Genomic DNA, 23064 nt, shown 5'->3' with positions numbered 1-23064 from the left:
GGCAAACACTTTAAGTGGTTTCTTACCTTAAAAGTCAGAGAGTGCTCTCAGCATGTTTAATGATCCTGAGTGAGAAAATAACATAACGTCCATGCAGAAAATGTAACCCAGAGATAAGTTGCAAATCCAATGTCATGACTATTCTGCACTCATTTACTGAAAAAAAAAATCCTCGTTCAGTCATTACACTTAAAATTATTACTCAGTTTAATAAATAATTATTTTATGCACCACTCAAATATCACAGAAAACTGCAGTAAATCCTTCACTTTAGTTTGGTTAAGCAAAACTCATTTTATTCATCCGACAACTGATTTTTTCCACTGTGATATTTAACTTTACTCCCTCTGATTATCAAATCCTGCAGTTATTTCTGTCAGTTAAGCTCATATTTTTGGTTTTGTGGTTTCTGCAGCTCTCCAGCTGTTCCCTTCTCAGGCTGTAGGCGGTGCTGCTGAGGCCTTTGAGAGCCTGCTGAGGATTCTGGGACCTGAAGCTGCCCTGGAGTCCATCATCCAAGCAGTCAGCCTTTCACAGGAAACTTAAAACAGAAACACCTCCAATATAATGTGGGGTTTTTTTCTATTTAGATTAATGTCACAGAAATGAAGGACAGCAAGAGTTTAGTCTCTTAGAAATCTTTATTTCAATAGAAAGAGCACGACTGTAACAGCAGAGCTCACGGGTCAAAATCTACAAAAATAAATAATTTAAATACAAAATGCCGGACAGCAGTGTCACCTTTTGTATTTCTGATAGTTTGTCTTCTCTCAGCTATTTACACAGTTATTACAAGTCTGTCGGTATCACAGTGCTGTGATATTTCTGCAGGCCAACACTCAGACAGCAGCGGAGCTGCGGCTCACGGGTGAGACAAAGCGGTCTGGACACGGTTAGAAGGTTGTTTACAGACTGAAAAGTATGTTTTTACTTCACACCGAGGCCATCGATAAATGCAACCTCGTTCAGTGGTTATAGTGTTAGTTTTCTTCTTTAAATCTTACAACAAAAATAAAAATTGGGCAGTTATGAAAAGCTGAAAGTTTGTAGACAAACTGCTGTCTGTTAACGCTTATTCACAGACGCAGCACTGAAGCTCGATCTTAAAACAAACATCAGTGGCTGCTAGAGGGGCAAGAAAGTCATCAGACAGGCACATGTAGTCGGGTCTTGATTAGTTTGGTCAACAGTTGTGATCCCAATTAATTTAACCTTCATGTGAGTGGAATCATTACTGGTGCCAAGTGTCTCCAACCACTTCACACTTGAGCTGAACTAAAGAGTGAAAAATGAGAACTTTGTAGTGAAAATGAATGCAGAGCGTAACAGTTTATTCCCGATTATCTTTTCTTCTGCATTAGATGGAAGCCCAAATTAATCGGCTCAGGTCTACTAGAAAGATCTGCCTGACATTTAGTTCTCGATCCTGTGGAGATGCAGAACCTGCTCTGCATCAATGGAAGAGGTATACATGTGTAGGTGTCCGGACACTCCTCGATCTCACCGCGCTCCGCTGCCCTGCCTGCCTGAGGCGTCTTCATTGCAACATTTAAAACGATCAGTGGTTGGTTCAGTTCACTGCTGTCCACTCTCCAGCCTTCAACTGCTCCTCCTCCCAAAAATCCAGGTGTGTGTCAGAGGGAGCCGGACTTTGATTGAATCCAGCTTAGTGTTTGGATTTAACAGAATTTCTGATAGGCGATGAGGAGGAATGGAGTGTGGAGGACACTTAGTGTGATTCATTTTCAGACTGGCTGATGGAGGCATCTGAAGGTGGAGAGCGGAAGCAGGAAGTGAAGTCAAGTGTTACCAGTTTATCTGAAGCCTGTTGGCACTGCTGGAAAACCTGCAGCGCTCCTGAACATATCATTACTCAAACGTCACATGACCCTGTCGAGCTTCTTCAGGAGTTTGAGGTACTGAGAGTTCATGGCTGCGTCCATGGATCGCCGCCGCTTGAACGCAGCCTGTAACAGTTTACTCACATGCACCCCCCCCTCAGCTTCCAGTCCTACCAGAACATTTAGGCACATGGATGCACACACACAGACAACAAGAAGCCACTTATGGCACAAAAACCAGCAGCAGCAGCATGAAGCTCAGCTTGTCAGAAGAGGAATTTTTATTATAATTATTATTATTGTTACCCAGCAGCCTTTGCAACTTTCCCCTGCTTCACATTAAAACCCTGAACACCCCCTCTGTGCAGCAGAGAGGCCACACTGAGCTTCATTTGCAGACGTGAATTAAATCTATGCTGCAGAGTAACATGCAACGCCTTGGAAACATCACTAACAGCAGGGGTTCAATGACTGGGCGCTAGTTTGTGGATGCTGGTTTGCATCATTATAATGGAAACGAATAATATTTTATTTATTAGTAAAGTGAATGTAACATTTCTGCACACCAGCTGCATTTCTAGTCAAAAACAAAGAGCTGACATTGACAGGAAGTGTTCTGCACTTCACAGCATGAAGGTATTTCATGCCAGCAAATTTTCTTTACATTAATGAGGTTCTGTCCTGGTCCTGTGGTAAATCTATAGTTATAGATATATTTGTCATTTTATTTATCACAGATAAATGACTGATTCTGAGTGTCTCTTTACTGAATGGCATGATATCAATTTCCTAATTAAATGCACAGTGCATGCTTTCCTGGGTGGACAGACTTAAAGGTTTTCAAGTCTTTGATTTTTCCTGAATTTCACTCAAACTACAGACTTTAAAGAGGGAAACATGCCACTCACAGAATCCTGAAACTGAGTATGGCAGAATTAAAGGTGGTGGTAATATAGAAATATAGTTTTTTAGCATGTTAATGCTTATTTTGGTGTAAAGCTGGAAAAGCAACAGACTGGTGACTGTACACATGCATTTCTATGTGTTCAGAGGTATTATTGAGAAGCAAGACTCGCTTCAGCAAAGGAAAAGTAATCATTGTTTACTTTCTCTTTATGATCACATCATTGCTATAGTGAATGACTCAACTCATAAATTCAGCTTTCAGCTCAGTTAAATTGCAGCGCTCAGACTGAATGAAAGACATGCTCTGTGTATGATCACACGCGTGATGATCATGCATCAGTGTCTCCATCCGATGACAGAAGAGTCTTGAGTCCACGTTACGAGGACGTTGAAGTTCGAGGTTTCTGTATTTCTACAGAGCAACAATTAGTTTGAATGTTAGAATGAGTGAAATGCAGCAGTAATGTGCTTTCATCTCTGATAAAGGCCCCGCTGTACCTCAAAGGTCACTTTACCTGAGTACATCATGAAGCTCAGTGTTGCTGAGACAGTCACATCAGACTGTAGACTGAATCAGTTTTGCTAACTTTTTTTCCCATTTTCTCAGACACAATATTATTTTTAATCAAACAGTACCATCCAGACCTTTGTTTTACTCCTCTTATCCTGTATAAAAGACAGACTGTGAGCATCAACAACACAACATTACTGGAGTGGAGGCAGAAATGCAAGAGATCACTTCTCTGATAAATCTAGTTAAACTTTCACAAGAGGACACATGTACCAAAATTAGCGCACATACTCTTGTGAGTCCATTTTTATGAAGCCAAATAACAATTTGAAAATGAAAGCAGCTCCAGAGTGACATGAACACAGCTTTTTGCTTGTATCCACTTTGAAAGGTTTGTGTTGCGGCTTGACCTTTCACATATTTAGCAGATTAAACCAATAGGGGTTTGGGACAAACAGGGAGGCAGCGTTTTGCTTATGACCAAACACCAAGCCACCTCTTTCAGCACGGAAGCAAAGCCTGCTCAGAATCAAACCTCAGACCAGTGACATTACACCAAAGCAAAGCAGAGATCCTCCCCTCACCTCTCTCTCAACATCAGAGGACAGCCACGCCCACATTCATGAACTGACATCAGCCCAACAACCTGCTTCTCCATCACTTCCCCTCTTCTCTGTCTTCTGCAGCACTGCCACATGCGGCAATCTGGAGGTTAATTCTTAACTGTCACCATACGCTTTATTAAAGCAGGAGAAGCTCTAATAAAGCATGACATGTTCAAATTCACCTCCCGATGGGGGCGATACAAATGCTCTCGTATCAGTAACACAAACACCTGGAAGTCACTCAAATATCTTGTTATTCAGAGGTGACCTCGTGCAGAGCAGCAACAGAAGTGCGGTGAGGAGCTGCAGCTCTGCGCTGAGGGTGGTCAAAATCCCACCAATGCTGCGTCTCCTCTTCATCAGAGGCATCAGGGCCGCAGTTATCCTCCTCTTCAGGACTCAGACTGGGCGCTCACATGGGGTGGAAGAGCAGGGTGCAGTCCTCCTTCTCTCTCACAGGGCCCTTTGGCAAGGCACCGCCAGTCCTCAGATAACAGGTGACGATTTTCTGGTCCAGGCGCAGCTGGCGGGGGATGCTGTCAAACGGCTTCGGGTCCAAATCCAGGATGGAGGCTGAATAGGAGAAAGCAGGAGGTCTGAAGTCCCTGAGCTGCCTCTGACTGGAAAGACTGGAGGAGACAAGGAGGAGGAGGATTAGAAACAGAAAGACAAGCTGATGGCGCCACCTGCTGGACTCTCCAATACACAGTAGTGTTGATCTTTCTCAGTATTTTATTTTCACATCTGTAAATCAAAGGACAAACCTGTGAAGGAGCTTCCTACTCCAGACCGCTCTGTGCCGAAAACTCAACGATGCATTCAAGTGTCAATTTTCTTTTTTTGTTCATTACTAAATGAACAGTCTAATTAAAGCTGCCATTGGTTATTATTCATAGATAAAGTACTACAACTAAACCCTGATGTGAATCTGTGCACATGAACATCCTCAAATAAACAGAGCCATCAGCGATTCTTATAAAAGACACTTTATGCATTCCTAGTGCCAACAAATGCACAACATTTCCTCCAGCTGTTTGTTGTTGTTGGTTTTTTAAATCTTTTCACATGTTTTCAAACTCGCTGATGAGGAAACTCAATCCAAGCGTCACTGTTTCACCTACAGAAAAGATTTTTCTACTTGCACAGCTGAATTCTCACCTTTCATTGTCCTCTTCCTCCTCACTGCTGGGCACCAGGGCGACCATGATGGAGCAGTCCTTGGCTGTCATGGCCACACGGTACTGGTGCACCTACAATAGAAACACAGCAGGTAGAACTGTTAGAATATCGTTATGTAGGCAGGACATTTGTTAAGTCAGGTAACACAGATTTACCGTCTTCAATGGAAGTGAAACTAATCACACAAAAGTATGAACTCAATCCCCAGCATCCAGTTTTGTGCTGGGAAAAACTCTTCACAGCTGAATCGCTGTCATGTCTCAGTAACCACATTCATGTGATGACACGCTTTATAAAACTTAACGACTAAAACCAGGGACACGCCCGCTACATTCATTATTTGTTTCGGTTATTTTTTCTCTAAAGTCTAGTTCATACTCCAATATTACAATAACGAATATTTAAAACTAAACTGTGGGAAAAACTATAGTGAACGTGGTGTTGGCATGCACGATTAGGTTGTATATCACATTTCTGCTCTCTGGTCCTTTCTACTTCTGTGTTTCATTTTCAGTAAAGCATTTTGGTGGCTGTTGTTGTTTTAATGTGAAACTGATGCAAACAGTGCACCGACACTTGTCTCCAGGGCTCTGACCTTTGCAACAGCGTACTCCACAGAGCCATCATCCTCTGCCGGACATTTCTGCAGCTTCTCCAAGAACGCTTCATTGTACGGTCCTTCTATCTGAAGACGAGTCCTGGCATAAACAGGAAGTGATGTAAGAGACCAGGCAACCAAAGTTTATTTTTCCCAGTTTAAATTTTCCTTAAATAACAGGGGTTACCTCTCTTTGGGAAAGTCCTGCAGGTGTTGCTCCACCTGGCGGTAAAGAGGATAAAGTCCTTCGATGTCCAATGTGTCCAACATTTGCGTCTGAAGGATCCTGAACAAAACACTGTCGCTGGGCAAACCCCGAGAACCTGGAAACACAGACGTGTTCAGAGGAGGAAGGTCACAGTCTGTTCTCATCAGGTCTAATATCAGGGTTTATAAAATTTTAAGTCCCAGCATTAAAAAAAACAAGCATGAGTCAGGTTTTTCCTGTTTTGCACATTTACATAATCATATTCAGATGTTTGTGCCAAGAAAACAATCACTGCTTTCAGTCCAAAGGTTTCTGAAGGAGGCCGATTGTGCACAACAGCACAATCGTGTAATACTAAAAGTGCCAGTAATTTAATTTTGTTATTTTTGATAAATAGTTATTTGTCTTTTGATGAGTAATGTAGGGGCTGAACTGATATCAAAATGACTAATTTTGTATATTTGCTAATGTTGGTTAATGCAAATGTCAGCCTGCAAAGACAAACATGGAGGAAAACACGAGAAAAGAACTGAAAATTTTAATCTGGAAAAAAAAAATTAATAATTTACACTCTAATGTGACAGACAGACAGACACACACACAGACACACACAGACACACAGACACACACACACACACACACACACACAGACACACACACACGAGATCAAGAGGAGTGGGCAGTAAAAACATGGCTTCAATTCCAAGCTGCTATAAGTTAGTCTTCTGTAAGGACTCGAACTGCAGCTGACTGCTGTTTGCAGTAACTACAAAACTCGATCTGGTGAAAATTTTCCTCACTGAAGTATTAAATTGCATCCTCGGAGTGTAGCTAAATTAAAACACAACAGGCTGCACTGCTAGCAAGGCCACAAGTTTGTGAAAGGAATGAGACGCAAACCAAAGCAGAACCAGAATTTAAAAAATAAAAAATAATAATAATAATTAAAAAATAAAAATCAGATTAACACGGAAATGGTGGGACTGCTCCAGCTCCGTGGATGAAAACTAATAAACTAGTGCTGATAATGTTGGACTACTTAAGATCAGTGAACCCGTCTGCACCCGAAAAGAAAAGAAAGGTCCTGACCATGGCGAATCCTCTCTTTGTTGAAGATGCTCGCCTCACAGAAACTCCGTCCCTCCGCTTGTCTGTCCGCCACCACACCGCCATCTCCTCCTCCACTGCTCAGCAGGGCATTCACAAGGACCTGCAGACAACAGGTGGGGTGGGGGTGGGGTCAGCATTTTAAAATCTCAAGGATGGGATTTATAAACTGCGTCCACTGTCCATTAAAAAGAAAAATGCTCATACGCAATAAATCTCCGTACTGCTGAAAAATAAAGTTCGTTTTTTTAAGGCACACGCGCAACAGCACACCCTTTTAAATTAAATCCTCCTTTAAAAGGTAAAAAATTTCAGTTCTGTTCATGCTGAACTTTATGAATTCCTGCATACTATCCTGTTAGACTGTATGTAATGAATAGTCCCAGTGTAAGACTGCAGCAGATGTATTAAGGTGTGCTTTTACCTGAATGAAGTCGTTCAGGACTGCTTTGCTGGTCACGTGACTGTTTATTCGATTGTTTGCGTGCAGGAAGTAAGGTCTGAGATGATGCAGCAGAGAGTTCATGTCCGGCGACTCGTCGCTGCCTTCCTTACTGCTGTAAATACACTGACCGCCCTGAAAACAAAACACACACACACACACACACACACACACACACACACACACACACACACACACACACACACACACACACACACACACACACACACACACACACACACACACACACACACACACACACACACACACACACACACACACACACACACACACACACACACACACACACACACACACACAGAACTGATACGGAGTGTCTGGTTTTCTTTATTTCAGACATTTTGAGGATGAGTTCATGAAAACGCAGGGCCAAAGTTTTAACCAGCGATGCTTGTGGTGCATTTAGAAGTTGGATTAGATCAAACTCTTTTTCTGTTACTGCATTTTGAGCCTTTTCCAATGACTTCACCTCCATCACACAATTGTTCTCAGAGAGGCGTTGCCTCAGCTTACATTTCCTGTTCGTTCACAGTGATGTGCTCCAGGTTTCTTTCACCTTTTGATCTATTGATCTCTCACAGTGAAAGAGTAACCACACTCATTACAGCCAGCATAAATATTTAGAAAACAGGATATTATTTATGTTGAAACAGTTCCAAGGTGAAATTCCTAGTAGTAAAAACAAGGCCGCATAAAAACAAAGACTTCAAGTTAAACACGTATGAGTGTGACTGAACTCACCTTGAATACTTTGAAGTTGTTCTGAGGTTCTTCTATCAGGTGTTTGATGGCAAAATGCATTCTCTGTCTGTTCCTAAAACAAACAAAACAACAACAACACAGAAATAGAAGCTTTATTCTCAAGAGCTGGATCTGCAGTACGGAAAATAAACGTCTGCAGGTTAGGAAGACGCTGAGGTGTTGGGGTTGGGTTAGCTCAAGTCGGTTCACTATTCCATTTAATTAATTAATAAAAACACACTTGCTCTCTCACGTTATCCATAGTCACACACACACACACACACACACAGAACAATCAGAGAAGTGTAGCCACAGTTATAAATGTTCAAAAACATTTGTCTTCCAGCAGCAGACATTTTTTCTGTGAAGTGAATCAGTGACCTTTTTTTGCTGTTTTCAAGTAGGCTCTTGTTTTAAAACCAGCTTCTTTAGTTTCAAAGAGACACTAGGAGTACTTCCCAAAGTCTGACCTGCACAGTGGTGCTGGTTAGCACGATAAACATCTGTGAACCGAGTAAGTAAACTGAGCTTACTCTGCAATAACTTATCAGTAACATTTAAGTTTCTCATTAACAAACTGCATGAATTAGTGCAACTTATAGTTTAGGTGTATGAGCAGAATTCAGGTGAGGGGGCACAACAACTTTAGTAGGCGACCTGATAGAGGCAAGTGTGGGTACCTCCATAAAAGCAGAGGTTTCATCACTTTCCTGGTCTGGACCATTCAGGCTCCTGTTACAATCCACAATCTTCCAGGAGTGGATATCCCAGCCAAGTCACCGTAAGGTCAGAGTGTGCAGAACACCCGAGAGCTAATCTCAGACTCCACAGGCCTCACATAGCATGCTAAATGTTGAAGTTCACGACTGCACAAGTAGAAAAAGATTCAACAAGTCGGCCTGTTTGGAAGCCTCGCAGGGAAGAAGCAGCTTCTCCCTTATTTACAACTTTTTCACTACAATTAATTATTTTTTGTCCCCGACAAGTAATGATGATTTTAATCACAAAAATGACTCAATCACTGTTAATGTCGCTTTTTGTTCAAGCAATTCAGTTCAACGTTTCTTTATCTTTATTTGTTTTTTTTGCTGCACAACAAATTAGGAGGTTACTCCCATGGTTTTAGCTTTTTTACCCTCCCATCCCCACATTAAGGAAAATCAGCAGGTTTGGCATCAGGTCAGAGATGTAGAAAAATGTGAGAGGAAAACCACGTGTACTCCTAAATGTCAGGCCCATGTGTGTGACTAACGTTTAGACACTTCATCACACAGTAAACAGATCAACACAAAGAATTTTCCATCCAAATTTCCATTCCATCGTGCAAAGCCAGCATCATCAGCTGTCACGGGCCCACATTTCAACTCATCAAAATATCAGTCCACGTGTTCACCCTTCACTTCATAGCACACGAATTTCTGATAAAGGGCCTGATAAAGTCTTAGTAGCTGTGACCAGATGTTTTCCATCCATCACGTCAGGAATATTAAACAAAGTGGGGACGCGAGCATCCAATCAGGAGTGCCACAGTGTTATTCAGCCGCCCTTTCACACAGAGTCTGTGCCATGGTTGTGCTGAAGGACGTTTCCCCACACTTGCAGGTTTCCCTAACCAGCTGCTCCAGACCACAACATGAGCGGCACAGATAACACACTTCAACAAACACCTCACAAACAGGACTGGCTGCACAGTGAATCCATTATTCCACTTCAACTGTGAGATAACCAAAGTATTTTTCCTTCACTTTGTGTTAATGCAATGTTTGCAGAAAACATTTCATGAATGGTAAATGACACTAAAGGCAGCTGTGTCTTAAACGCTGCAGAGTCTCACCCTGAGAACAGGTCAAGTGGACAGTAAAAACTGCGTCTCTTCCACTTCCCGTTGGCCACCTGCAGACACAGAAGAGTGGAGAAATGTCAAACAGAGAGAAGCAACACAGAAACAGCAAACATCTGTTAGGTGTGGGTTTTCATGGGGCTAGACTAAATCTAGTCCTAAACTTTTGATGAGATCAACCTTCAGATTTTTATTAACATGTGTTTTAAAAGTTAGTGAGCGGTTTTGTTCTGGGTTTTGTTTTTGCCGTTTTGTCATTTGAAGGATGCTCTTTAATGGTGGTCTTTGTAAATTTGTTCTGAAGTGTGCAATATGAACTGCCACCGTTCTTTGTTCTGCCGGTTCCGTTTCTCTTCTAAGACGGCGTGATTGACACCCCTGCTTTAAAAACAGGTCTCTCGCCATTTAGCAATTTAGAGCAGAGACTCATTTCAAGAATGTAATGATCCAGAATCTGCAAAGGCCCAACTTTGGGAGAGGGGATGGGACCTGGGATAGATAAAATTCCTTCTCGTCTTGTAGACCGGAGGTAAAAGGAAGCAGGTTAACCGTTACAAAGACGGTGACGGGTCGTACAACTGTAAAAGAGCATGAATACATCATGTCAGTGCTGAGTGGCAACATTCAGCGATCATCTGTTTTCTTCAGTATCTTGCTGGCTGCTGGTAACCACTGAGAGGAGGGACAGACTTAATTTCTATTGTTTGCCTTTTAGAAAGATGTAGACTACCAGAAACCCGTTCCCCAGCACCTCATGGCACTTCCTGTATCCATGTGCTTCAGTAGTAAACACTTTGAAAGTGATATGGGGTAGCTTGGAATAACAGGCCTTTGTAAGTGAACAACAGACTGATTGACCGCCAAACAAAGAACAGAATACAAAATCATTAGTCACAAGTGAGAAACAGGACTGAAATCTTCATAATCAATAACTGACCCCAAAGAGAAAACTGAACAGTTTTATAGGACTTAAAAGGACCGAGTTACTCTATACTTCAAAGTGAGCTCGCATTTTAATTCTAAGAAAACTAAAAATCGGTTTTAAAACTTGCTTTTCTCAGTATCTGTAGACCTCAGGGAGCTCCCTTTATCTATATGGCATCACTTTATGCTGAAACAGGACAGAGGTTTCTTGCACAACGTGACCCACTTCAAAAATGCACAGGGGGGAAAATAAACTGTGATCAGGTGAAAACCTCCAGCAGCACTTCAGAGGATGCAGAAAACCTTTAATGGCTGAGTGACGCATTTCAGCTTGTGAGCTGCAAATACAGGTGCTGCTGGAGTTTTGACCTCTTCAGAGCGGAGACACGTGTGGCCGACTGTGGCTGCAGTAGACACTGTCCATTTTTAAAACACTCCGTTTCACTTCAGCTCTTCGTAGGTTATAACTTTGTCTTCTCTGCAGTTGCCCAACAGACCGACAGCAGCACAAGTAACAGTGACCCACATACTCTTTGGACAGGATATTCTGTACACTTCCTCCATCGACAGCAAGCATCATCTGCAATCCTCTTCCCCAGCTCGAGCACAAAACAAGCATTAGACTTTAGGTGTGCCCATCCAGGCCACGATCAATCAGGGCTTTTGTGCATCTGAAGCAGAAGATAACAGACCTTTATTTGGAGCAGCTTTCATTCTTTACTCCCTCTGTTTGATCATGTGATCATCTAACAAAGGCTCACATTTTCAGTGTTTTTTTTTTTTTTTTTTAAACAAGTTACTGCCTTCAGCTGATTACTCCACTGCAGCTACAGACACAAATCAGATGGATGAAAAAGGTCGTTTGAGGATCTGCACACAGTCGCTTTATTTATAAGTGGAGCCACGCACACACATGAAAATACTACACACACACTGTTCTGAAGGCATCAAAGCTTCACTTATCCAACGGGAAGTTTGACAAAACATGACATGAACAAGTTAACTGAACACAAAAAAACCTGCTCAGGCAGGTTTAACTTTTTAGGATGAGCTACCTGAGCGTTCGGCTCACAGGAATTACTTATACATACAATCATCTCATAGAACTGATCGATTTTGGCAATGATCACAATTATTTAAAACAATAACTTTGTTTGTTTTTTTGTTTTATTTCCTGGCTCCCTGACTTCACCTAAACTCAGGCTGAGCTAACCTGATACTCACACAGATCCAGCCCACTTTAGTTTTTTTAAATTGAATACTGGTTTTCATTTAAGGAAATAGGACATCCAACTTTGTGCAGTCAGTAAGTTTTTTAAGGACTTGAATTTAATAAGTCAGTGCTGTCTGAACCAGATAGAGAGGAGAAATAATAGCAACACAACATTTTCTGTTTTACAAACCCAGAGTCCCCACTACCACACCACACCACCACATACGAGCAGCTACAACCATATGTGCATTTTTATACGCAACACACATACATGTTATAGTTTGTGCTGTTATTTGACACTTTCTGTGCAATAGTGTATGGCTGCTGATGCACTTGCACCCTCGTTAGTTATTCTTTTATAACAATTATCCTCCAGTATTTTAAAATGTCTTATCATTTTAAATGTTTTTCAGTGTCACACCCATTATGAGGTTAGCATAGCTACAATTTCATTGTGTTTGCATGATGGGAGGAAAAGTCCTGACTCTAATGCCACTACAACACTGACTCATTATGGAGTGAAGAGCCTCGTGGGCTGTAATAAAGAATGACAGGCTGAGGTGGACAAAACACGGTAATGTTTAGTAAAGAGGGCATTAGATTCTTATACTTCTGATTTCAGCCCATAAACATCCATTAAAATAGGCCTGATTTCCCATCATGCTGTTCTGTAGCTGTGCTGTGTCTTTGTACTTACCTTGTAGTGTTGGTGCATGCAGTAGCGACACACTTTGGTCTTGATGTCTTTGCTGACATGTTTGGGGGATGGCAGGAAACCGCATTTAGGCTGAAAACACAAAACATCAGCTGAGTGAGACACACACACACTCATACTCACCCTCATGTGACTTTAGTCCGATCACTGTGTGTGTGTGACAATGGTGTAGGTCCTGGCCACGAGATTTCTATCTCTATGGCTGAACATCACTTTTGTTACTGAGCTTCAACTGAAATTAACAACAAGCCAAATCTAATTAACTTTATTATTTTCAGGAAGAAATATCTGGAGGGCCATTAGTTACAGCAATGAATGTGAGTTACTTAACAAAAGTCTGTGTGTTGCCCTGTTATTCCTGGACGTGTAATAAACAAAATATCTCAAATCTGATCTCAATACAAGTTTCGATAACAATCCAGGATTTTGTTTTGCGGTAAAGGACAAAAAGTCTTTGATGTGTGACCTTTATTGTTTGAAGGAAAACCCCTGACCATGTACAAAGGGACAAAGTTAGCTTAGACTATCACAAGTGTGTGTGTGTTTACCTTGATCTCGATGCAGAGTGGGGGAGTGTGTGTCGGCTGGTGGAGGGCTGGAGACGTCAGGTTGGGCAGACAGAGCGCACACCCACTGTAGATGTCCATCACCTTATCACAGCGCCACGCTGACGCACACAGACAGACAGAGCATTTGTTTAATCTGACTGCAGCTCATTGTGCCGTTACAGAAATATCACAAGTCGAAACAAGCGATAAACATTTCAGTCTCACCTGGACGTTGATGTTGGACTTTGATTGATAACTGTCGCACAAACTCGAGAGGCAGTTTAACCACTTCCTGTATGGAAAATAAAGCATCTGTTAAGCTGCTGCTACATCTATGTAAAGCACCGCTAACTCCAGGCAGCGTGCTTATCTTAAGTTCATCATGGAAGCGATAGCATGCAGAGCAGGCTGGTGTCACAAAGCCAATGTCGAACATTTACATAAACACCCTAATAAATATCCTTCCTATAATACACAACTGAAGAATCATAGAAAACACTGCTTTAACATGTTTTAATAGCCATCACATGTGAGGAACGGCATGAATTTGGACACTACTATAAATGTAAGAAGGACAAATTCCGCTTTTACATGTAAAGTTAAGCATCATCTGACTGGGGAATGATGCTCATGTGGTATAAGCCCTCCAGACCTCAACACTGTGACTCATTGTTTTTCGGAATATCTGATTTATGATGCAGCTCAGAATAGATCAAACGGGAGAAACAGTCCACTTAAAAATAAATAAAGCAACCTTAGGCATCGTTTCTGTTTGGAAAATTGTTATCTCATGATTTCTGAATGTTCTGATAGTCTTGTCTTTAGGAGTCACAGTTGCTTTAGCAAAGATATGGCATTGCTATAAATGACACATCTACTTCTTTACAATGTTGCATTACTTTATATTTAGGAAGTATTAAAGGCTCTCATGAATGGCTAAAGTGACTTCACAAACACAGCTGCGAGCCGTGCTTTGGTCTCTCCTCTTAACAAAAGATGGATCAAGTCTCATTAATTAGTAATGTCTCCACAAGTGTAAAATGGTAATCACTACAACAGATCACCTGACACCTGCAGCACACTCCAAACATCTCAAGATAAATAATTCTGGTAGAGCACGTGACACGGGTCTAGGGATGGTCGTGATTTTCAAAGAGTCATTCAGGAATAACAATGCATTCACATTTTCATTAACACACTCCAATTTACAAACGCGGGCAAGCAAACCAGTGCTATAACTTATAGGATATATATAATGAATCACAAGGGCCTGGATCACAGAGGGGATGCTCTAACATTGAGCCAGCAGATGAAGACAAGCAGCACCACAGCCATACTGGATGTTCCCCTCTAAAGTTTATTACAACAAGTAAAAGGAAAAAGGCAACATATTTTAACGAGGACATCCACTGATCCTGAAACCCTCTGTGATCCAGGTCCTTCGCCATCCTCAGGGATGCAAAGCTAAATCAGTCCAGTGTTCCTGAAAGTAAAAGACTCGACCCCATCTTACCCCGCTGTGGATAAACTTCTCCCCAAGCAGGCTGCTCATCACGTTGGAGCTAAAGTCAACAATGTTCTGGATCTGCCTGTAAGCCTGCTCTGCTGTCTGGGGGACAAACACACACAAAGACAGGCAGGTAAACACACACACACACACACACACACACAAACCAGCAGGTAATATCCTGTTAGTTAAAGCCAAATTTTAACAGCAAAGAAGAGATATTTAATCGCTTCTCGAGTGTCACGGAATCAGATATGATTATAAGGAATCTGTTAGTCAAACAGATGTGCTGCTGTTCAGTGATGTATTTTCCTCCAACTTACACAAACAGCTGGGAAGTGTGAGCTTTGCAGAGAGGATTAAAGGTAGAACTCTCTACAAAACCAGCCACACCCATGATAAACACGGACTGAAGGTGCAGCATGAAATGGAGAAGTCTGTGCAGAAAAATCATCTGCCAACAGGAACAGGATGCAAGATTTAAAAGAAAAGAAATTTTGTTAAATTACCAGCTGGTTAATCAGCTTTAAGCTCATGCATATGAAAGAGGAATTTTCTAAAATAAACCAAGTCTGTGATTAAAAAAAGAAAAATAAATTAACTCCAGAACCAGCAGTAATGTGAAACCTGAACTCCACCAACCAGTACTGGAATCTCTGGGATTTTAACACTCGTATACCTACATGTTTTCATACAGTTTTTTCCTAAAAGCTAAATGGTTCACTTAACAGAAACCCACCATACTAAAAAATAAATGCATGAACTAGTTTTTCAGAATTGTGGTAAATCGGGAAGTGTTATCCAGGTTGTGGTGAGCAAAGGGTGGATCTAACTGTGACAGGGCACGCTCATATGGTAGCACCTTAAAAAATGAACACCATTCTGTTTATTAACAAGACTTAAAGCTGACATATGAGTTAAAGGAATGCAAGCTTAAGCTGCTTGTACCATTTGTTTTACTTTTTGAACCCTATTTAACGTCTGTGGTATGACTCATGACTTAGACGTTGGAAACAGTCAGTCCTGACATTCTATCTGATGGAATGAAAGAAATTTGAATTTTGGGCGTGGGTGCAGGGCCACACTTTGTAGTTGTTTACATCTTTGTCAGATTGAAGATTCAAATACAAACCAATCTCCATGTAAATGAAGGCTGTGAGGCAGACTTCAGTCAGCCAACAGGTGCGAACAGCCTCATTTACTCTCTGTCCATCAGCTGTCAGCTCATGACAAGCTTCGTGAGCTGACATTAAAAAATAATAATAATAATTTAAAAAAAAAAAAAAACAAAAAAAAAAACAGACACTGGTTAGTTTGATATTTTTCAGACAAGAACCCCAAGAAAAGCAGAAAATGTGAAATACTATTTCTGCTTAAAAAACAACAACAACAACAACAACAACAACTTGAGGTGAACTGTTCACCGCATGCGGTTTAAGTAGAGCTGAGTCAAGTTAAGCCCGATGTGCAAACAGTAAACTGTTTTCATTGCTTCAGGTTGTAAGTTCTCTGACAGCAGATATAACATACTAAGTGCTTACACCAGTGTGCCAATCAGTGCTGAACTCCTTAAACTGAAGACAACAGACCCAAATTTTATCCATTGCCCTCCCTCAAATCAGTTTCAGGAATTAACAAAGGTCAGAATTATCAGCAGTAGATTGTGATCCATGCCAACTTTTTTAATATATTGATTTCCCAGAAATGGCTGCACTAATCCATCATCAACTCAATGGTGGGAGTGGGAGGTGGGTTATTTCTGTCTGCTAGTTTGACATTACACTGGAGATTCATGCGACAGTGTTTGCAGAGACACTTGTTAGTCTCCAACTATTTTCCACTTGGTGTTTGCACTCGTCGGTGAAAGATGACACTGTTGCAAAGAAGGCATAACGAAGACTCAAGGAGATGCTGATGAGACATTTTACACATACAAACCAGACTGAGCAAGTTAGTACAGCTTTAAAGGGCATGCATAAAGTCAAGAACCAGTAGATTGTTAGAATTTAACAACATTTTAGCTGCTGCACTAACATAAATGCACTTATGTTCAATAGTTAGAGACTAAATAAATCCCTCACTGTATGCAATGGAAGCTCTGTGAAAGGTATAGCCTACATTCTTTCTCTTAATGCACAGGGAAGGAAATAAACTCAACAGCATGCATGTTTCTCTGGCTCTCAAAAGTGTAGGCTCAGGCCCTCCAACCCTTCAGCGAACAGACTCATTACCTGTGGAGGGTTTTCAGAGTCCTCTGCTGGATACTTGAGTAGGCGCAGAACTCTGGGATGCTGCAAAAGACATCAAAAGCATCAATTAAGCTCATTTTTGGAAAGAAGACAAAAAAAGGACACATCTGGACACACATCTGAAATACTGAACCCAGTCAGTGCAAGTCACAAGAGTCCTTAAGAACATCAAGTCCAGGGTGTGTTTGGGAACAAAACACACAAGTGGTATAATTAATGCTAAAGACTGCAGTAGGCATCCAAATATCTGCATCAGAGTGCAAGTTCAGACTTGTGTTACCGTGCACAAAAACATTCAAACACTCGGTCAGTGAAACCCATTCACACGCCTTAGCGTGCTGACAGAAAACACAGACTTTAGTTCTGAACGTCAACATGCTCACAAAAAAGAAAAGTTACAGAGCAGACAATGCATTTTACTGCATTGTGAATGTTGTACAAACTAAATAATAATAAAAATAATATATAAAATAATAAAATAATAATAATCAACATTTAATGTTTATTATTAATTAAATATTATATTTTTAATGAAGTAATTCAATAACCAGGGTCAAATTTTTTTTTTTAAAGTTAAATGTCCACAGATGCAATGTTATTAAGACTTTTCACACGTTGTAACACCGCCCTGAACTTTTTCTAGAAATTGCCCACGACACCCACATGTTCACTCCCTGCACACTACCCACACGTTACCAGCGCTTAAACCACATAGAGCCTTTTCAGTAGTGCAAATGCACCTGCTGTGTGCTACACGTGGGAAAGAAATTAATAAAAGCAACTGGCCTCGTAGTTCACGTGTAAAAAAACATCTAATGTTAGAACTGCTGTGAATAAAAGGATGTAGCTTTGCATGTAAAGGCTGCTTCTTTTATCCAACTCCGTTGAAGCCACACTAATAAGTCTGAGCTCTTTGTTTTCCAAACACAGTCCCAGAACAGTTTGTGAAACAATCATAACTTAATTTACTCAGTTGTGTTAGCGGAGAGAAATTTCCCACCTTACTTAAATTTTTTATATTTCATTTTGACTTCTTGTTTTCAGTTTAGTTTTAGTTAGTTTCCAGAGTGGGTTTCCTCCTTTCAGTTTACTTTTTATCAGTGTGTGCGTTAGTTGAGGTAAACATCAGCACAGCTTGACAATAATACTGAACAACAGCAGTTCCCTCACAGTCTTATAGATCAAAACATACGTCAATGTCCATCAAAGCCTCATCAGGCAAGCTGTGATTTTAACAGACTAAAAAAAATTAAAAGACTAAAACTACGTAGATTTCTGCTTTTATTTTGAGTTCATTCGTTTTCCACTTCAGTCAGATTTGGTCCAAACTTTGACTAGGTCTGCAGCACCTTGACATTTTATTTATTTATTTTTAAACATATGGTCATATGTAATTGATTCATTTATCTTTAGCACATGGCTTCTTCTAAGCAGTAAGGGTGTGCTTAGTTTTTCAGTCCTGTTAAAACTTGTCCACATGAAAATGAAAATGCAAAGAACAAATCCAGCTGGTTTTGTCTGGTCCCATACTGTCATTACAGAAACTAGGACTCCTGTGTCCGTGAGGTTTATAATTCAGATCACTTAATACCCTTTGCAGAAGTTCAGGCAAATCCAAAGTGTGTCTGCCTCTTACCAATATAAGCAGACGGGTATGCTGTGTCATTCCTGCCTAAGTACATTTTACTCACTCATGCTCAATGGCGGGCCATCATGCAAGAAAAGAGCATGATGAAAACTCTTGAGATATACATCTGTGCCACTACAGGCAACAGTCTTTTTTGTTATTATCATCACTGTAATCTAATTAATGACTGGGACTGACTGATGGTAGTTTGGGATATGCAAATTGTGAAATCTTCAGCTTCTCTTTTATTTCCCAAAGGTTCGCTACAGCCGATGAGCTAGCACAGTTTTTATACCAGATGCACTTGTTATATAACCTTCTCATTTTTCCGAGCTCAGGAACGGCACTAGGAGTGGACTAGCTTGTGGCTCGCTAAGGCTAGGTTTGTGTGTCCTCCAGGCCACATTAGGTGAATGTGTTAGCCACCATGCCACAGACCAATTTTAAAAATTACAACCAGCTAATGTTTTACCATTTTGTTTTTTCTTATCTTCTTTGAAAAATATAACAACAACTCATCATGGCAATATATTTGAGTATTAAACATAAAAATGATGTGACAAACATCAACCACCATCATGATTAAATACCTTCTGCTTTTTGTTATGTTTTTGCTGTGTTTTGTCCTGTCATAGATGTGTACACATGCACACACGTGTGTATATATACACATACACACATATATACACACACATACATATACACACACACACACACACACACACACACACAACTAAAAATGTATAGTTTCATGCATCGGTTAAAACACTAGACTCCAGCTACATGAAGCGCAGCTGGAAACACTTCCCGCAAGACGAGCTGCCCGAGAGTCACAGAATTTACAGAAAATGTTACATTTTTGTGATTTATATCGTTATCAGGACGATAGAATTCTTATATCGGGATATGAGATTTTGGTCATATCACACAGCCCTAATATGACTCATTTCTGTCTATTGCTATTTCTCTTTAAGCAACTCTCTGTGGAATTACCATTTGGTGACACTTGACTGTAGGAATGCAAAACTCATCATGTGGAAAGCATATTTATGCGGTGAACATCTCTAATTTAGATTTATCTTTCAAATTTGTTTGAGCCCACAGCCATCCATCCTATTACTTAATGCTTATCCAACAGAGGGTCACAGGAGGGCTGAAGCCCATCCCAGCTGTCACAGGGCGAGAGGCAACAAACACAAGCATATCTTTGGACTGTAGGAGGAACTAGACCGAGAAGAGGAAACACATACATGAAAATGAAAACATGCAAAGGCCCCAGCTGCCCTGGAGATTCAAACTAGGAAACGTAATGCTATGAGACAACAACCACCGTACCCAACCTGTTTCAACCAACATCTCTGCCAAAATGGGGTATAAACAGAAATCAAAGGTAATATCTAAAAACTGAGAATAAAACCAGCATTTCCCTCTTTAAATTAAAAGACATGTCTGAGAAATATTGCATATTTATTTCTATACATCTAATAATGATCTACTATACATCTAATTTACACCAAAGGAAAATCATCAGAACTACGATAACATCTACAGATATTCAAATTAATACTTCTGGTTAAATGCCACAAAATGTTCACTTGAACGTTTTGCTTGTTTTACATCCGAAGTGCCAAACAAAGCTTCAGTTTAGAACTTTTAATTTCTTCATTGAGTTTAAAGAATCTGTAATGGTGGGGAAAAAGTCACTGGATTTCATAAGGTGGAGCACCCAGCGCCAGCTTAGGCATTACACACAGGCCTCAGGGGTCTGGGGCAATAAACTCACTGTGCCCCCTCAGCTGTCTGTGTCAGCTAATTTACTATACTAAATTTAACATTAATTTATATACTTTGGTACTGAATAACTTAAACACCCATATCCCCAATAAGTTAATAATTAAACTGAGCTCACACTGTATTACGTTTGCAGTCATTTAGAGCTTCTGGAGCCATCGTGCCACCCAGCATGACTGAGTAGGACTTTGGGAAGTTCTCATGTCTCTTTGAAGCTGAAAATAGCTTCTGCAGCTAGTTTAAAGCTAAAAAGTTGCAAAACAAATGGAAAAGTGTTGAGGATTCTGTGTGCTCACAGTCTGCTCTAGTATGTTGTGAGTTCATTGATCCAATTCTGCACCTGAAGAAAATGTTTCTCTTGTCTGCTTTTATTATTTATGTTTTTATTAACTGTATTATGCGTATATAATTTTAATACATTTTTTGCAGGGTGAATAGCAAAGTTACTTGAGCCCAGTGGCCTCCTGTCAAAGTTGGTTGCCCGTTTAGCTAATATAATGTACAGTCGATCCTACCCAGCCCTAAATTTGCAAAACAAAAACCTGAACAACAAGTGCCAGCGGTTTTATTAGGAAGCCCTCAATGTAAATGCTTTGTCTAGGAGGTTACAACATCCTCGATCTGATTCATGCTTACAAGATTTCACAGATTTCTCAACGGCAATACGATCAGGTCAGTGCCTTCAAGGAGACTTCCCCGGGGAGGGGAGGGGGGTGAAGGCACGTCAGTGAACGCTCCACTCTGTCCAGGTGAATAAAGACGGATTAATCTGTGTGGAAGTGACCTGAGCAGACACTGCGTCGGGCAGCAATCCAGAAAAGTATCTCTCTTCTCTGCGTATCTCTCCTTCCAGCTGCTGGAAGGAAAGATGGGAGAGATGCTAACGGCTAAATTAGCTCCCGAACACCCCGAGGATTTTACATTTTAACTACAATCGCCAATCGGTCAACCACACACTGTGTCCGGGTATTCTTCTATACGTAGTTTGTAAGCATTAGCCTCGCTGCTGTTTGACAGTTTTTCACTGACTGCCTCAACAACTAGCTGGTGCTAGCTAGCAAGCCGGCTCAGCTAGCAGACACAAGCTAACGATGTACCGAAGATAAACAAAATCCTACAAGGTGACATTTCGCCTTCCCTTATCATTTTTCTCCAAACAAACTTTCTGGTAGAAACAATCCCGACCCGAGGGACATTTTTCCCACGAAAAGCACGAGGCGAAAAGGTTTTAGTAGAACCTGAAGCTAGCTGACTCACCTGTACGTGTGAGACCACCAGGCTCTTGTTTCCTTCTCCGTGGTACTTCCAGTCATTTTCGTCCATTTTGTCCAGTTCCATTACACCAGAGACCAGCAAGTGCGCTCCCGTCAACGGCCAGAAAGTGACACACAACGACACGGCAACATACAAGAACTGTAGATCCACTACTGACTGCAAGCAGTAATTTAAGGGGACTACAACACAACCGACGGACTACCCTTGCTGCTGCCCGGCCCCGGTAACTTAGTCACCGCCCACATTACCACTTCCGGTCTGACTTCAAAATAAAACTCCCGATGAGAGTCAAACGCAATAATGACCGAGGAACTGATGAATGAAGAAAATGACAAAATGACAGATAAAGGAGGACGGATGGAGGACAGTTGGTGAATAAGGAAGTACAGAGGATTAGTAAAGGAGGAAGAGGATGACAACAGTTGATCCAAGTAACCATATCCGTGGTGGCATGGAGATGTCTGAAAGAGTGGGCAGTGCAGTTTTTGACCAGTGTTTAACACAGTATTAGAGAGTAAGACGATGCCTGTGGAATAGAGAAGTATTCTGGTCTTCAAATATACTCTCTTTGTTTTATAAAGTTTTCCTAAAGCAAAAAAAAAAAAAGTTGAGTTACCTGCTTTTATTTGTAGCTTTCTTCAGTTTTTATTCTTGCTAATTTTGCCCAACTTCACTTTCTTTACGCACATTGACAAGCCGCTCCCTGTTGGCTGTACTCCCATGTCCCGCCTGTTCCACTGTGATTGGTCAGAGGGTTGGACAGATGGGCTTAAGGACTGTAAAGACGCCACAGTGTTGTTTCTGACAACATTACACGTGAAATAGAGGATAAGAAATGGAAAAACACTGTAAATCGTGTGATTCATCAGTAATACCTGCATTTATCTGAGATTTAAAATGCATTTCAGTGTTAAGCCGTGCATTAGCAATGAATACATTTATTTGATTTACAATTTGAAATTAAACATCAGAAATTATTTTTACCCCCACCAAGACAGCTACTTGTTTAGTTTGTCTTTTTATCCTCTGACAAGGAGGTTATGTTTCTGGTAGTGTGTGTGTGTTCATTCTGATTGTAAACACAATGGCTCAAAAAGTTTTGAATTAATTCTGCTAAAACTTTGTAGGAGTGTTGGAGTGGGGTCACCTCAATAATACATTTAAATTTGGCTTAACATCCACCAAAGTCTTTGAGGTCAGCTTAATGATTTATTGG

At 40.9% G+C, this 23064-nt stretch overlaps 2 protein-coding genes across 4 annotated transcripts in view; one reads left to right on the top strand and one right to left on the bottom strand.

Moving 5' to 3' along the window:
- The window catches only part of cenpp (centromere protein P), a 100198-nt gene extending 99476 nt beyond the window's left edge, over positions 1-722 (top strand). For all 3 annotated transcript variants that reach the window (XM_035904616.2, XM_035904619.2, XM_035904617.2), the window contains exon 9: positions 416-722. In XM_035904616.2, the coding sequence (XP_035760509.2) occupies positions 416-546 (131 nt within the window). In that variant the 3' untranslated portion in view covers positions 547-722. The remainder of the gene's footprint in view (positions 1-415) is intronic.
- ippk (inositol 1,3,4,5,6-pentakisphosphate 2-kinase) lies at positions 623-22085 on the bottom strand. Its single transcript, XM_006782962.2, has 14 exons — positions 21831-22085; positions 17138-17197; positions 14913-15008; positions 13625-13691; positions 13400-13518; positions 12834-12923; positions 9994-10052; positions 8160-8232; positions 7380-7532; positions 6938-7058; positions 5828-5963; positions 5638-5740; positions 5022-5113; positions 623-4492 (listed from the first exon to the last, which is right to left on the bottom strand). The coding sequence occupies exons 1-14, from the start codon at positions 21909-21911 to the stop codon at positions 4276-4278; spliced, it is 1467 nt and encodes a 488-aa protein (XP_006783025.1). The 5' UTR covers positions 21912-22085; the 3' UTR covers positions 623-4275.
- Positions 22086-23064: the final 979 nt, after the last annotated feature.

The sequence above is a fragment of the Neolamprologus brichardi genome, chromosome 5 (assembly GCF_056152115.1).
Source record: "Neolamprologus brichardi isolate AB-2024 chromosome 5, ASM5615211v1, whole genome shotgun sequence".
NCBI classification, from domain to species: domain Eukaryota; kingdom Metazoa; phylum Chordata; class Actinopteri; order Cichliformes; family Cichlidae; genus Neolamprologus; species Neolamprologus brichardi.
This window is presented reverse-complemented; position numbering and strand designations above follow the sequence as displayed.

What these genes read in the sequence shown, in the direction of transcription:
- ippk (XM_006782962.2), bottom strand. Translation starts at nt 21,911, where the DNA reads ATGGAACTGGACAAAATGGACGAAAATGACTGGAAGTACCACGGAGAA. An exon ending in CACTCTGCATCGAGATCAAG is followed by an intron (nt 12,924 to 13,399) that starts GTAAACACACAC and finishes TTGTGTTTTCAG; the next exon opens with CCTAAATGCGGTTTCCTGCC. An exon ending in ACAACTTCAAAGTATTCAAG is followed by an intron (nt 7,533 to 8,159) that starts GTGAGTTCAGTC and finishes TTTTGTTTTCAG; the next exon opens with GGCGGTCAGTGTATTTACAG.